The sequence below is a fragment of the Sorex araneus genome, chromosome 6, assembly GCF_027595985.1.
Source record: "Sorex araneus isolate mSorAra2 chromosome 6, mSorAra2.pri, whole genome shotgun sequence".
NCBI lineage: Eukaryota > Metazoa > Chordata > Mammalia > Eulipotyphla > Soricidae > Sorex > Sorex araneus.
The window spans coordinates 104,887,971-104,904,850 of NC_073307.1; the positions used below are offsets into that span (position 1 = coordinate 104,887,971).

The 16,880-nt window shown below is 38.0% G+C and overlaps 1 protein-coding gene across 1 annotated transcript; it reads right to left on the reverse strand.

Moving 5' to 3' along the window:
* Nucleotides 1-4,555: 4,555 nt before the first annotated feature.
* On the reverse strand, nt 4,556-5,940 carry HBE1 (hemoglobin subunit epsilon 1). Its single transcript, XM_004618240.2, has 3 exons — nt 5,849-5,940; nt 5,507-5,729; nt 4,556-4,684 (listed from the first exon to the last, which is right to left on the reverse strand). The coding sequence occupies exons 1-3, from the start codon at nt 5,938-5,940 to the stop codon at nt 4,556-4,558; spliced, it is 444 nt and encodes a 147-aa protein (XP_004618297.1).
* Between the last annotated feature and the right edge of the window lie 10,940 nt (nt 5,941-16,880).

Consider the following 16,880-nt stretch of genomic DNA (forward strand, 5'->3'; position numbering starts at 1 on the left):
AATTGAAATTATTTTATCACGTAACTTGTAAAGTTTCCTGAAATTATAATGCCCTGAGTAATTTTTTTTTAAATCTTATGACTATATAGTTTCTATGTTTTAATCGCTATAGATGGCTAAAACTTCTGGGCAATGAGATTTGATAAGCTGTCAGTCACTATTTTCTATTTATAGCCATAATATTGTCTCATAATCTGAGTGTACATAAAATATATTTTTAGTATATAGTGCATATAGTGCATAGTATATACTGCAATTAGTATATAGGATATATGTATATATATACTATATATAGATGTAGTTTAGGATATAGAGTCTAAGGAAGTCCGGTTTAGATTCTCACAAAGAGGGGTAGGTCAGGGGCTAAGGAGGCAGATCAAAGTAGTGGAAAGTAAGCCTTGCATTCTCAGCAATGGAGTTTTATTCCGGGAAGCTCATGTTCACTGATCACTGCCAGGTGCAGCCAGGGAGGCCGTTAGACGTGGCCTGATGACCCCTGAACAACACAGGTGACCTCCAAAGTAGTTGGACTCCAGCAGCATCACATTATCACCTTTAAACCATCTGGCTTGACTGGTGGAATATCTCCACAAGTGGCCCCTGGCCACCAGAGAATTGCTTAGGAGACCCAACAAAAGAAACAGAGTAGAGCTAGAGATGTAGCTAAAAGGCAGACCATTTTATTTCCATATGTGAAATACTTCAGTTCAGGTACCAGAAAAATAAATAAGTGAAAAATAAACAAAGACATAAGTAAGTTTATTCATTTAGTGATGCAAACGTATAATGATCTTTGGCTACATATGATTCATTTGATTATCTAATTAGATTAGTTTATAGGGCCTGACAATAAAGAAAGAGGCTTTTTTTTAAAGATTTGGGTCACACCGAACAATGCTTAGGTGTTACTCCTGTCTCTGCACTTAGGAATTATTTCTGGTGGTACTCAGGGAGTCTTATGGGGTGCTGGGTGCAAGGCAAATACTTTATCTGCTATAGTATCTCTTCAGCCCCAAGTAGGCATTTTCTTAAGTCTCTGAAAACCTCAACAGTATTTAAAATTTGATTGTTCCTCCAAATTGGATGTATATAACCTCTCTTGTTTGCATATACACCCCCTACTTTTTTTAGAACCCCAATGGAATAGTTATCTATAAGACCTGTTTTTCTCATATGTGTTAATTATATATTGCAGGGTACTTAGGGCTTACTCCAAATTCTTTTTTTACTCTTGGTTGTGCTGGGGGTGAGCAGTTCAATACATCATTCTGGGGGAAAGGAAAGAGTCTTGACACCTATATTTTCTCTCCAGTCCCTCTCCCCTTATAATTTCGAGGCAATGTCTTAAAAGGTTGTTGATTTTTCCATGTTTATGGTTAAGTTATCCTTCCATTTTTCTATCTTAGTTGCTTAAGTTTCATCTCATAGTTTTTCAATGACTTATTTCCATGTGTTCTCTAATACTTACTCAACAGTAGTCTCTTATATAAGTATCACTGTATTACTGTCATCCCGTTGATCATCTATTTGCTTGAGCGGGTGCCAGTAATGTCTCCATTCATCCTAACCCTGAGATTTTAGCAGCCTCTCTTTACACATTCTTCCTAGTGGTGCCACATTGGAGGCTCTTTCAGGGTTAGGGGAATGAGACCCATCATTGTTACTATATTTGGCATATCAAATATGCCACGGAAAGTTTGCCAGGCTCTGCCGTGCGGGCAAGATGCTCTCAGTACCTTGCCAGGTTCTTCGAGAGGGAAAACAGGCTAAAAGATTCAAGTGACTGCAAATACGGCCGCACACTTCTGGAGCCTTGTTTTATAGTCTGGATCTTGGCCATTGATGGGATTACATGGCGCTGGGGGTAGTTTGTGGGTATGGCTGCCAAGCTGCTGAAAAATAGGGGGTCTGGGTAGAGGAGGTCCAGTCTCTTATATAAGTATCTGTTAAAATTGTTCTAATAACTAGGGATTTAAGATAACATGCAAATTTTGTAACTTTGGCAAGAATGAAAAGAATTCTGCAATACCAAGATATTGGGGAAGAAATTATGAACATTGGGCCAGAGATAGTACAGTAGATAAGTGTGCTTGCCTTGCATGCGGCCAACTCAGCCTTGCTCCCTGGCACCATTTGTTCCACAAGCACCACCAGGTGTGATCCTAGAGTCCAGAGCCAGGAGAACCTTCTCATGCTTCCCTCTAATTAGCCTTGGACTGGTTAGCCTCAGTACCACATGCTTAGCCCTGAGCACTGCCAAATGTGACCAAAAGTAAATAAATAGTAACATAAAATGGAAAATAAAAATCATGTTTAAAAAATTATGAATTTTTGCCTAGGAAATCCAAACCCTTGAGAAAGGTAAAGTCAACTTTTAGTGTGCTAGATAGAGGGTTGAATCATGGGCTTAATTGCAGTTGATTTGTAATTAGTAAAATTGAGCATTGATGGAAATATTGACTCAGAGGAAACATAACTCAATAACTTAGAACTAGACTTTAGTGGCAATAAATGAGAAAACAATATTTAAATATGGTAATGATATAGTTTTAGACCCCATTGACTCTTAGATTAATACTCCAGTAGTATCCTGGTCATGACCACTATTTAGTTCAGGTGACTTCATTGCCTATTAAAATAGTCACCCTTTCTATTTTTTAAATTAAATTATAACTTATTTGAAAGTAATAATAACAAGAAAAATTAAAAATACAAATGAACTATACATAATTTATATACATTATCATATATAGCAATGAATTTTCAGTTAGAGAATACAAGTTCAAAGAAAATGCCATTATATTCATAAGTCAGTGATAATTATAAAGTCCAATAATAACAAATACTGGTAAAGATGCAGAGAGATAGTAACAAACTTTCTGTGCATATGTACATTGATAGTATTTTGTAGTATTAAATTCTGAGATTATTTATTAATATTTCATTAATTAAAAAATCATTCCTTAAGACACCATGATTTACAAAGTTAAACATAGCTGAATTTTAAATATGCAATGTTCCACACTATCCCACCATCAGAGTCAGTTTTCCCCTACTAATATTCCCATATTCCATCACCACCCTGGACCCCTTCTTCATTCCCCACCTATCAACTTTACAGGCATGTCACGAAGTTCCAGTGGTTAAGTTTGGTTGTTGTGGTTAGAATATGTGGCTTTCATTGTCATTGACTCTGCAATTTGGATATATAGCTATACCACTTCTCTTAGCCATGAATGTCCTGGAGGCCTTTGACACCTGACCCCATAACTTTCTATCTGCTTCCTCTTACTCCTCCTCCCCCCGTCCCATTTCTTTCCCTCTTTGTCCTTCTCTTCTCTATATTCTGTGGTCAAGTGTGATCTAGACATAGTTATCCTTTTGTTAAAAGTCTGAGCCCTGAAAATGGAGAGATAGTATAGTAGATAAGCTCTTACCCTGCACATAGCCCACCTGGGTTCAATCCTTGGCACCACATGCAGTCCCTAGAGCACTGACAAAAGTAATCACTTAACAGAGAGCCAGAAGAAAACCCTGAGTACTGCTGAGTATGCCTCCCCAACAACAACGACAAAAAAGCCCTCTTCGTTCTTTAAATCTCCATGTCTGTGTGCATGTGTGCCAATTGTTAAGTTTAAATATCCAATTAAACTGTCTTGATATAATCTGCTCTAAATTTATATTCCCTGAAGGCATAATGAGTGTATCGTCTGACCACCCCCTTCATGATCTCTGCTTTGATGCCCTTGACATTTACAGTTAAAACAAGAGAGGGGCAAGAAAGAGGTTGGTTTAGATTATGGTTTCCTGTTATTTCATTTTCTTGGTCATTTTCCCCACAAAAGTTCATTCATTCTGTACCCTAAATCTAACTAAATTAATGCACTTACCAATCCGGTAACAATGCCAATAAGTCATTCCCCGTGTCAGCCTTGCCTTTCCAGTGAGCCTGTGGAACTCGTTAGGAGAAACAGGCTACTGTTGCTTCATGGAGACTTTTCTTAGTCAACTGTCAACTCATCTATATCCAATTCAATCTTACAGAGATTTACAGGCCTAGTTCATCAAAACTGTATGTTAGAGTAATCAAAATAGTAATACTACCCTCGGACTTATATTTCTACAAAACTACTTTTTAAGTGGATTTTGTCATGCACCATAAATTCCTCTCCTTCCACAGGCAGTCTATATCCCAGTCTCCCATAAGTCCTCGCTTGCTAATTACCCTTTACCCACCTCCATTAGACTTCTTCCTTGCCTTTGCACTATCAAACCCTCCAGAAATATTTCATAATATCTGTCTTTCTTTATGAATCCCTGTATGATTCTCAAAGTCACTTCTGTTTCTTTCTTTGTATCACACCCTTTTAGCCATAACCCATTCCTCCCTGTAAGTCACAAGTTAAAAAAAAAGACAAGAAAAACTATTGATTTCTGATTAATGAGTAGAATGCACTTTATTAAACAGATATTGTGCTCTAGAGACCAAATCCCAAGCCCCACAGAAAGTTGTCACTGGGAACACAAAAGGGCACTTGGGAACTGCAAAATGGACTCAGTGGTACTTGTGAGCCAGAGCAGTGGCAACGCCAGACACCAGCTTCTGCCAGGCCGCCTGCACCTCAGGGGTGAATTCCTTGCCAAAATGAGAAGCCAGAACAATCACGATCACGTTGCCCAGGAGCTGTTAGTTAAAAGAAAAAGAGATCAATAAGAATATCAGAAGTTTTCAAAATTAATTGAAGAAAAAACTAATGCCTGCATACCTATATTCCCAACCAGTTGCAATCCATTATTCAAAGGATTGTTATCCAACAACTCAAAAGTCATTAAATTCAGCCATTCAATATTCTGCCTACATGTAGTCAGCCTTCTCTCCCATGTCACTACTTTTATTCACTTCCTGTCTCCTAAGTAAGAGGAGTTATTAGGACTGATTTTTTTGTAATCATAATTTCAGGGCTGTATACTTTCTCACCACCAATTTAATTAAACTCTCCAACCAATACAAGAATATGCCTCAACTTTATCACAGTACTGACAGGTCATTGAATATATTTTACAAAATAAAATGAACCCATATTTACAAAATAGTAACATATTTTTCTTTGAGGCAATCAAATATTTCCCAGAGCTTCTTTTTAACATTAAACCATTTTAACCACCTATAGCATTTTTCCTTCCTTAAATCATGTCTATATCTATCGAAAGCCTATTCTATTATTTTTCAAACACAACTACTTTTGTCTGATACTATGCTCCGGTATAATCACATCCAGTTCTAACAAAAGTCCTTGAAAAGTTTTAAGAAAATTCAGGTTTCTATTAGCATCTTCCTGTCACTAGTCCTGAGTTACATGCTTTAGGTTATGTTCATGTAACTCTGCCCTCCAAGCATGATCCATGATTTCTTAGATATTTATTAGTCTTTCTAATTAAAGTATCAACTTCATTTATATCTCAGCAAAAAAGAAAAAGAAGTGCATGAATGCTTTCTTGAACTCACCCTGAAATTCTCAGGATCCACATGCAGTTTGTCACAGTGGAGCTCACTCAGCTTAGCAAAGGTAGCCTTGAGGTTGTCCAAGTTCTTAACAGCTTCTCCAAAGGAGGTCAGCACTTTCTTGCCATGGGCCTTGACCTTGGGGTTGCCCATGATGGCAGAGGGAGAGGACAGGTTGCCAAAACTGTCAAAGAACCTCTGGGTCCAGGGGTAGACAACCAGGAGCCTATAAAACAAAATCATAGCAAGATGAAAAATAACGCTCAAAAATCCTGGAGATTTTGACCTCCGTTTTCCAGACTCATTTTGCCACCCACTCCCATTCTTCAGCATCTCAGATCTTACCTCCCCAGGGCTTCACTGCCAGCCTCTTCCACGTTCACCTTGCCCCAGAGGCTGGTGATAACATTCTTCTCCTCGGCAGTAAAATGCACCATGGTGTCAGGTCTGTGAACTTGGGCGTTCTCAGAGAAGTGTCAGGAGCAGAAATGTGCTACGCTGAAAGATGTGACCCTTTTTATTCTGGACCGCTGGCCTTCGGGCCCCTCAGTCCACCTAACCCTTTGAAGCCATTGGTCAAGGCCGAGCTGTGTCCTTCAAGGGCGGAGTCAATTGAGCCAAGATTTTGCGATAGTGTGGGTTGGGTCCTTTCTCCCCCTCACACAATTTTCCATTCATTTTTCACTTTTTATCTTCTCTCCCCATATCTTCCACTGTGTTCTCATTCACCTTTCTTTCCTTCTCCAGGAAATTTCCATTGAGACGAGGTATGCTCAAGATAGGAAAAGTTCCAATAAAAACTAATAGTTAGGCTACCGGTGGTGACAAGGATAAGAATAGAGTAATGGAAAAGGAAAGGCAATCTTTGACTCTTCAACATAGCATCTCAGCAGTTTTTGTTCTCTAATGAAGTGAATTAGATACGAGACTTCAGTTTTCCAAGAATAAACACAAGGCTGGAGTATCAAGAGACCCACCACAGGACTATGACCCCAAAGTATGTTAACCAACAATGATTTTACAGAGAGAGCAGACAGAATAAACTTCATCTTGTGCTTTCTGACTCTCTATTTCTCTGTGACTGCAAAGAAAATTTACTACAGTAAGAACATTTTCCTGAACTCACATATTAAAAAAAAATATGCTTCTTAAACCAGTCAGACATCTAAGGAGCACTGAATTACCTAAAACTAGACTTACGGTCAAAATGCAAAATAAATCATTTGGCCCACTAAGGAGTGTGTGCATATGTGTGTGTTTCATGTGTGCTGTAGCCATACACTGAAATTTCAAATTGCTCTGACGTCTGTTTTTTTTTTTTTTGCTTTTTGGGTCACACCCGGCAATGCTCAGGGGTTACTCCTGGTTCATGCACTCAGAAATTACTTCTGGTGATGCTTGGGGGATCATATGGGATGCTGGGAATCGAACCCGGGTCAGCCATGTGCAAGGCAAATGCCCTACCCACTGTGCTATCACTCCAGCCCCTGCTCTGATGTTTTGTCTCCTTTTTCTCTTTGGACTACTTAAGTACCCATCATGAAATAGTTCTGTTCTTTATAATTATTAAAGCATATGCTGTTATACTGATGTCTTGTTCATAAGTGTAATAAGGGATTGTGGAAAAACAGCAGATTATACTTGCATCTTTAAATCTTAATTTTTGGTAGGCCAGTGTTTAAAGGCTATGATTTTCACAAATGCTTTAGCTTTTTTTTCTTCTTCTTCTTCAAAAGACAGAAAAGACTTTAAGTCAAAAGTGAAGAAATTTGAATAGCTACGTACTCAGTGAAGACCAGAACAGCTATTAATATAAATTGTTTGAATCACTAAAGTCAGGGTTCTAGGTATAATCTCCAGGCAATTAGGGAAGACCCTGGTGGCTCTCCCCCTCGCTGTCCAGGTTGAGGGTAGTCCCGGGCCGCTCCCCAACTGAGGGTGGCCCAGGCCATGGGGCAGACAGAGGAGGAAACAAGGGCCAAACCAGTTGGTTGATCAGTTGCCGTTTATTCCATTCTCCCTACAAACCTGTTCCAATCTCTCTGAACTCCCCTCCACACTCTAGCCTCAGACTGCCCTTCATTCCTGTCTCCTTCTGTCTCTCCCGCTCATCTCTCCATGATCCATCTTGCTCCCTGCTCTCTCCCAACAATTCTCTTGTCTCTCCACTTCCAGCACTCTGGGACAACGCTCCACCCGGTTCTGTAGCAAAATCAACAGAAGAAAGCCCTCCCTGACTGCCCATCAGGCTTAAGGGCAGAAACACCACCGAGGGGTGTTCTTCTTCTTCTTAGTCCAATAACTTAATTAACATCTTAATTAACATCTTAATATTAGTTATTTTTGTACGGATACAGTAAGATATATATTGAGGCTTGTAGGGCAGCTTTCCTGGGAGCATCTTGACAGTGCTTGGGCCAGATTAATTATTCCTAACCCTAGAAGGGTCTGAATCTAGTTATTACTTTTTGGATCATAACAGATTTTGTCCGTGACCATGCTCTTAACTTATTGTTAAGTATTATGGCACTTTGACCAGGCCCATCTTGATGCCAGGGTAGCAAATAGCTCACAGCTTGCCCTGGATCCATCCAGTCCCTCGTTGGGACCCTGATTTTGGGGGTGCTAGGAATTTAGGGAAACTTAGGCTTAAGTCAAGAGGACAGATGCCCAGGAGGTAAATATCATTGAGAGTCAATTAACTCCCATGTTACAAAAGCATAGTATTTATTGTCTTCTTGTGCCCATACAAAAAAGGACATTGCTCTGAATTAACTATGCAGAGGACTTAAGGAGATGAGAAAAACAATATTTACAAGTCAACAGAGCACAAAGAAAGAAGTTACAAATAAACACAGAGGAATGGGAGTACTGTTATGGGAATAACTCAATAAACCTAAGCTTCCTTCGGCAAGGCAGAAAGGACAAACCAATTTTATCCTACATCTCCCCCATTTCTTTTCACAGAAACACAAAATTTGAAATAGAGAAACAATTCCAAACAACAGTCTCTGTTGTACTAAGATTTCAATCCAACCGTGGACTAGAGCAGTGCTTATAGTAAAGTGTCCAATTGTCTTTCACTGTCCAGAGGTAACAAAAGTCACCAATGATGAGAGTCATTTAGTACCCTTCTGAAGAAATGAAGTGTCTGGATCAAAATTGAAAAGTTGTCCCTGTGACAGCTTCAGTAGTGATTACAGCAATGAGTCCCAGGGGAGCAGCTATTAGGAGTCCGATAAATTTCAGGAAACACTGGATCAGTCAGGGAGCACTGGAACAGGAGCATCACAAATTCTGGCAGGAGTTCTTAGTAGGGGAACGTAGCCATTCTTTGGGCAGGTTCATTGGCAGTCATAGATGTCCAACCAAGCTTATGTTTGAGAAAAAAACACTTTTTTAAAGTTATCAGAGGCTTTGACCATCGGGGCTTGGTGTCCATGACTGGGGGTAGAGAAGGAGACAGAGGGAACCTCCAATACAAATTGATACCCTTTGAGAGAAATGAAAAGGTGTTTCAGTGAAAAGTCATCCTATCCTTTTTCAGGAAAACAGAGGCACCTGTGAATCCCAAAGAAAGGATAAAAGTAAAATATTGTTAGTTCAAAATATGGAGGCCTGGGGCCGGAGCGATAGCACAGCGGGTAGGGCATTTGACTTGCACGCGGCCGACCCGGGTTCGATCCCCGGCATCCCATATGGTCCCCCAAGCACCTCCAGGAGTAATTCCTGAGTGCAAAGCCAGGAGTAACCCCTGAGCATCGCTGGGTGTGACCCAAAAAAGCAAAAAAAAAAAATATATATATATATATGGAGGCCTGGCATTGTCCAATCCACAACCTGTAAAAGATAGGTATAACAAGCGCTCTTAATGTGACCTCTGATAGGTTAAAGGAGCACGAGGTCTTTGCTGCAGGTCCTCTGACACTGGATCCTCTTCTTTCCTTGTGACTTCCAGCTGAAATCAAGTTGGTGATGACTTGGGGCTGGAATTTGGAGGGTTATGAGTCTCCGAGGTCTGAGAGCCAAATCGGGAGGATGAATTCGAGTCCTGATGAAACATAACAGGACCCAAAGTTTCTCAGTGGGGTTATCATCTGTTGAAACAAAAGCATAGCCTTTTCCTCGAATGAGGAGTTTTCCTACTAAATTAGATTAGAAAATATCTCCATTTTGTTTTTGATTTAACATGCCATATGTCCACTGAATATGGAGAGGTGGTGGGCTTAACGCCACCACAGTGTTCTCTTAAAAGTCAAACTGCTTCTCCCTAAGAGTAGGCCTACAGTGCCTTGTGGAATTGGCCCCTTTACACCAGAATTTAATTTGTAGGGACACTGGGCAGGGGTAATAGTCACTGTATCAGGGCTAGGAAATATCCAAGGCTGCGCTTCCTGCCATCACTGGCTGCAGCGATTCTGCTGATTGGAGCTCTGAAACTCCACAGTGGGGAAAGAGGCTGCAGCTGGGAACATCCCCTGATTTTGCAGGGCCTGTGGCTGGCCCAATTGCAGGTTTCCCGAATTGGGGTCAACAACTGCATCAAAATTGAAGCAATGATCTCTGGGTCAATGATTTCCCCTCTTACACCAGGGACAGGGCCCGGGAGGTGCTAATCTGGCTTGGCAGTTTCCTGCCCAGTGGTTTCCCTTCTTACATCTGGAACAGGGCCCAGGAGGTGCAAGTCTGGCACAGCTGTCTCTGGCCCAGTGGGTTCCCTTAACAGCATTGGTTTCCAAGGCATATTTTTTAGTAGATCCAGAATGTAAAGGACATTATGCCTCTATAGATCATTAGATTTTGCAAAGATTAAACATTACTAAATTTTAGAGAATAAGAACCAAACCAAATAAAACTATAAATTTAGAAAGTAATTCTTTTCCTGAATATAACTCATGAATATGCTCCACTGTATTTCTAATTCAGAGTAGAGACTGTAGTCTTCTCTTAAAGTCAAAACGTGAGGTTAAACTGCCTGTGTCTCCCTCACACCCATTTCAAGGCTCTTATCTCTTCTAGCAAAAGGCTTTGGAACCAGAGTTGGCTAGCCTCTAGATCTGACCTGTGTTTTGCTATCTTATTACTACATATTGTTAGAGAAAGCTTCAACAAAAGTTGCAGGTTGAAAGGGAACTTATGGACAAAGACCAGACTCATAGATTCTTATTCTAACATTAGGCAGGATGAGTTTAGTTTCATTTTTGCTTGGGTATAAAAGTATTATTTTCAAATAGAATAATCCAAACAGATTATTTTATCACATTATTTCAAATTATCTTATTTGTTTTTCATATGAATTATTATTAATGTGTCTCTTTCTTAGAGACAAAAATCAAAGTTTAGGGAGATGAGTAACTTGGAGATACTAGAAGAAGTAAAAATAATAAAATGTATCAGGAAAGTTTGTGTTTTCCAGATAAGGAGTCAAGTAACCTTTTCTGATATAACTGCAAAAAAAGATAGAATAAACCACAGCCATTGGTCAAACAACACTTATGTTTTTCATCTCTTAAAAAAATACACAGAAGACTCAACCAAAATTGATCTGATTCTTAAAGTGGCTTCTTTGAGTTGGTTGACTTCTAGACCAGACAGCAATGATTTGACTGACCTCTGAAACCATTGTGATTTAGACATGAACAGAAATTTTTGTGAATAATACTTAAGCAATTAGGCCATTTATTGGGAAAAGGAAATGGAATTATACAGTTATTGATCAGTTTTCTACATAATGAACCTGAAATGTCAAAGTCCAAATTTAGTTACTTAGAAAAATCACATTTTCCCCTTAAAATAGCTTTACTTTCTCTTCAACCTTCATACTTTTTAGCCATATGCAAGTATTCCTTCATTATATTTATAATTAAAATTCTGAATACTTAGGGTTTTATAACTATTAGCATAGTGAAAATACAGATTAGTAGGAGTGGCACTATTATTAGTAAGTGCTTTAAAAAAAAAGGTATAAACCTGACTCTAATGATGCATTTTTCTATTTTAGGTGTTATTGACATCTGTAATCTGATTATCTTCCTCTTCTAACTAGAACCTAAGCATTTTGTATTTTTTAAAAAATGTTCATTCTCTCTTGCATATTGCATTAGCATAGGTCATTAATCCTAATCTCATGGTCTTATCTCAAAAACAAAAATATTAGTAACTTATGAATTTTGGTCAAAAATAGTACTCCAGAAGTATGCATGAATTTAATATTTAAATTTCTAGTTGGGGTTGAGACTGTTTTAGATCCAACTGTCACATATAGTGGGAAAGATTCATTCTATTATAAGATTCCACCTCTGCTTACAAAAAAATCAGAAAGCTTTTGACTTGGTAACTTTTTAATTCTAAAATAAGTACAAAACTATTTTATTTTTTATTTAGTTAAAACTAAGACTTTGGCCAGATTCTCAATATTGAATCAAAGCATTACCTATTTTCTGAATAAAAATAGTTACATTATCCTGGAGAAGTAAAAATTTGAAATTTGATGGAGGGGCAAAAAGGAAGTAGCAATGATTGTATTTAGATATTCAAATACTAATAAGAATTATTAAGAAAAAGGGTCCTTTGCTTCACATGACCTAGTACTGTGGGCAGTTAACAGTTACTTTCTGGTCGTCCATAGCTCTTATTCTAGACGCAAAAGGATCCTTTTCTAAGCCAGGTGCCTATTTCTCTCACTTTATTGGGTTTGAGATGTCTTTGAGGGAAAGGAACGGCTTAGAGCCTTAAATAAACATGTAATGTAGATCTCTGCATCCTGGTCTCACTCACACTTAATGTCATCAGTCTCTTCTTCTTCCTTTTCCACTTAGTTTTGTTTTTCTTCTTTCTCTATTCTTTTGTCTAGTGTTGCTTTAGGGACATTTATTTTATTCTATTATTTTGACTAACAGAGGCAGGTAAATTCAGTGTTTTTCTCTTTCTGCAGACCTCAGTGGATGATAGCTGGGTGGGGTCAGAAACTGTGGTCATAGATAAGGACTCTTCTCCACACAGAGCTGTAGCCAGGGAGGGAACTAGCTGAAGGGAATGAACTTCAGGCCAGTGTGCTTCTCTTACTACCTTAAAATGTCCTGGTTTTGATTTCTATAGAAGTAGATAAGTAAAAGAAAGGAGATAAGTGTTCTTTACTAAATTTAATTGACACTAAAATTAAATGCATTGATTTTCAAAAAGAGAGATTCAGATTCTTCTGAAAGAGGCAGAATGGTTTTCTCAGACTAAAAGCTGTTAACTATACTTTCTGGAATGTGCTAATGTATACAAAGAAGTGTCTTAATCATTAAAGAGATAGTCAATAGGAAAAGTATAGAAAAGTCCAGCCAGAGTCATAGAACAACAGGAAATCAGCTTGGGTTCAATTCCCAGTACCCAATATAATCCCCATGACTGTCAGGAGTGAACTTGGAGCACTGGGTCAGTAGTGGCCCTCACATAGACAGGTGTGACCCCAAAACACACACACACAAATGAAAAATTATACTGCTCACCTAATATCTTCACATAACATTTATGTCCATGCCTAGGATAGTCTTCCCATGAAGATATAGGAATTGGCAATATGCAATATGAAGTTGGTTAATATGCCAATTGGCAAGATGATTAGTTGGCATGATTGTGTCCATAATGATGGAGTTTGTTTCTTCTACTTTTACTTGTTTTGTTTTTGTTTTTTGGGTCACACCCAGCAATGCTCAGGGGTTACTCTGGCTCTGCACTCAGGAATTACTCCTGGCGGTGCTTAGGGGACCATATGGGATGCTGGGAATCGAACCTGGGTGGGCTGTGTGCAAGGCAAATGCCCTATCCACTGTGCTATTGCTCCATCCTCCTACTTTTATTTGTTTGATGTAAGGGAATAACTTATTTTTATAAGTGTCTTCATTGTAAACAGTCAATATATACATATAAACATATATATACAATATATACATATATGTGTGTATATTTATATATATATGTATGTGTATACATATATATGAACAAAACTTAATATTTCAGTTATATTTCTATTTCAGCTTTGTGTTTTGAAAATGTCTTTAAAATCCAATTTTAATCTGAAAAAGAAAAAGCCACACTTCCTCAAATTTAGTAGTCCCTTCTAGGTTTTGACTTCTAAGTTATAAGGAACTTGATTTGGTCTTACCATTTCAACATAACTCCACTGATTTATTTGTTCATGTGTAGTATATGTACGATGAATATGCATGTAGTCTTTTATTTAGCTATATATTAGTTTGGTTAGAACTAATGTAGTTTTAATGTAGAAAGTTTTGAAAAAGCAAAAATAATTCTTTTATGGAGTTCATAGTCAGAAAATTAAACATTTAATAAATAATCAAGTAAAACATATTACATTTAAAAAATGATGTCAAATGCTACAGAGGAAAAGAAAACTTGAATGAAAGATGTCGTCTGATGGGGGATAAAGGCAGAGAGATATTTGTCCTTTTGGTATCACAGCTGGATTTTTATCATCATAAGGAAATTCTGAAAGATAAGAGACCAATTTAATTCAATCAATATTTAAGGTATGTGAAGTTTCAAATATAAATAACCTACGATGGAAAACTGCTTAGAGCTTTTAGGTAGTGAAAATAAGGTCAAGGAAGAATCTGATTAAGTGAAGAAAAGAATAGAAAATGAGTGGTCATAAGGGTACTAAAGGAAAAAGAAGCAGGAAATTAGTATTCTTTAAAAAATATATATGAACATGTATCATAAATGCATGAATGAATACCTATATAAATATATATGCACATAATATATTTAAATGTCATTATAAGCATGAGCAATTGTTTTAATAGAAAATTCTAAGTATTTTGGCTTTTTTTTTACTTACTGCAAGAAACTGTCATTCTTTTTATTTGTTGTTTTTGGTTTTTTGAGTGTGTGAGGTCACACCTCATGGTGCTCAGAGCTAACTGCTGGCTCCACACTCTAAGATTACTCATTCTGGGACTCAGAGGATGATATGGGGTACTTCAGATCATACCTGCATCAGCTTCATGCATGGCAAATGTCCTGCTAATTGTACTATCTCTCCAGCTCTGATACTGAGTTTTTCTAGATCTTTTGTTATTGCCTAAAAATTCATAGTCATTGCCTAAAATTTCTTATTTTATTTAATAAATTGATTGAAGAAGTGGAAACTATTTTTTGAGTTTTAGCCAAAATGACATAAACCAATGTTCTTTGATCAGAGTTGCAGAAAATAACCCTCTTTCAGGGAAAGATCAAGAGTCAGAGAATGATCAGAGATGATAATCATTCTGTAAAAAGAAATAGTCCATTAAACTGAGGTCTCTGGTCTAGGCAAGGAAGGCTTACTTTTTCATCTTTTACTTTCAAATATACAGTCAGACTCTAGAACAGCAGGTCCACTCATTGGATATTCCTACATCCTAGTAACTTACTTCTTTGTGTGTATGTAAATTGGAATAAGAATGGAAAAATTCAATCCAACAAACTAATTTTTATTTTATTCTATGCATTGGTAGAAATTGTGTTAGAAATAAAAATAGCCCAAATACAGTCCTTCTACATAATTTATATAATATGGTCCTTTTACATAATGACCATCTACATAATTTCCAGATCCAGTGAATAATGAAAATGCATGTCTCTCTTGTCAAAAATTCTTAATAATTTCATGTTGGCAGGAACAGATTTTCTAATAGAGAGAAGAATCAGAAATAATGTCACAATTTTACCCATCCTTCCTCTAAGTAATCTCCAATATTTCTTCCCCTTTAGCATAATATATATTTCTATTTCTTCTAATGGCTTTAGTTCCAAGTGTGTATTCTTACTAATTTTAAACTCTATAGACACCTCTAAAAACTACTCTCAGCAAAGCACAGGGCTAAAGAGTAAAAGTTCTTCTAACTCTGGTATTTTTCCTCAAGCTCATTAACTGAGGTTTATGTTTTGGACAATAGCCTTCAAAAGACTTTCTCTAACAGAATGTCTTCTGCATCTAGTCATTCATTTAATAATTATGCGTCTATCACCTTCTAAAACATGTTTAACAGAGTTGAGTTACACCAACAAATAAGCAGATAAAACACAAATCAGCCGCCTAGATAGGACCCTGAGCAGCCGCATGCACAAGAACGGCTCCTCCATTCCTGAACACCCATGATCCCGGAGACCAACTAACTATTTTCGGCACCCAGCGGCTTCTTGTACAAATGCCTCTATACTGTGAACTAAGCTACGGCCTCATGCCGCCCCTGGAGGGGAAAGGTTTTTCTCTCTTGGCCTTTCCTTTCCCCTGCAGTGTGGCGACCGATGTCTTATAAGGCCCACTAAACAGAGGTACGAGCTTGCAATGATACGACTTCTGGCAGAAATTTCTCTGGACTTAATTACTAAAATACCAGAAATCCAAAACCTCAGGTGCTCTCAGCAATGGAAAACAAATTATCAAATGATGCCTTTTCAGCAGGTCTGATTGTTGGGGGAAAATTCCAAATAATAATAGTGAGTTTTCTGTTGAAATATTGAATGTGATCAAAGTAAAGAGGAAGTAAAGTGAAAATCATTAGTCACACAGGTGGTGGGAGGGTTGGGATGGAAGGTATACTGGGGTTCTTTGTGGTGGAACATGTGCAGTGGTGAAGGGATGGGTGTTTTATCATTGTATGACTGAGACTTAAGCCTGAAAGCTTTGTAACTTTTCACATGGCAATTCAATAAAAAAATAAAAATAAATAAAAAATAAAAAAAGCACAAATCAAAGGCTGAATAGTATTGCATTGCATGTAGGGTGCTTGTCTTGCTCTGACAGATGAGTTTGATTCCCATTACCCATATGGACCCCCAAGCTCTGCCAGGAGTGATACCTGTTTACAGAGCCATAATTAATCCCTGAGCACTGCTGCGTATGGCCCCAAAACTAAAATAAATAAATAAATAAATAAATAAATAAATAAATAAATATCAATTAAAATGCTGCCACTTTTTTTCCTATCACAATATCACACAATATCCCGTTAATCACCGATTTCTCGGGCGGGCTCAGTAACATCTCATTTCATCCTTTCCCTGAGATCTTAGAAGTCTACTTCAACTGGGCCCTCCTAACAATGTTGCACTGGGGGCTCTTCAGGGTCAGGGGAATGAGATCCAGCTTGTTACTGGATTTTGCATATGAATGCACCATGAGAAGCTTGCAAGGCTGTCCCATGTGGGCAGGAAACTCTCAGAAGATTGCCAGTTTCTCCTAGAGGGAGAAGTTGGCTAAAGATATCGCTTCTGGGAACTTTCTTTTAAGTCTCTGGATGTTGGCTGTTGATGGGATTACACACATCTGGGTTCCTCTGCCAGTACCTTCATGCATGAGCCCTGTCGAACGTGTAGAGTGGAG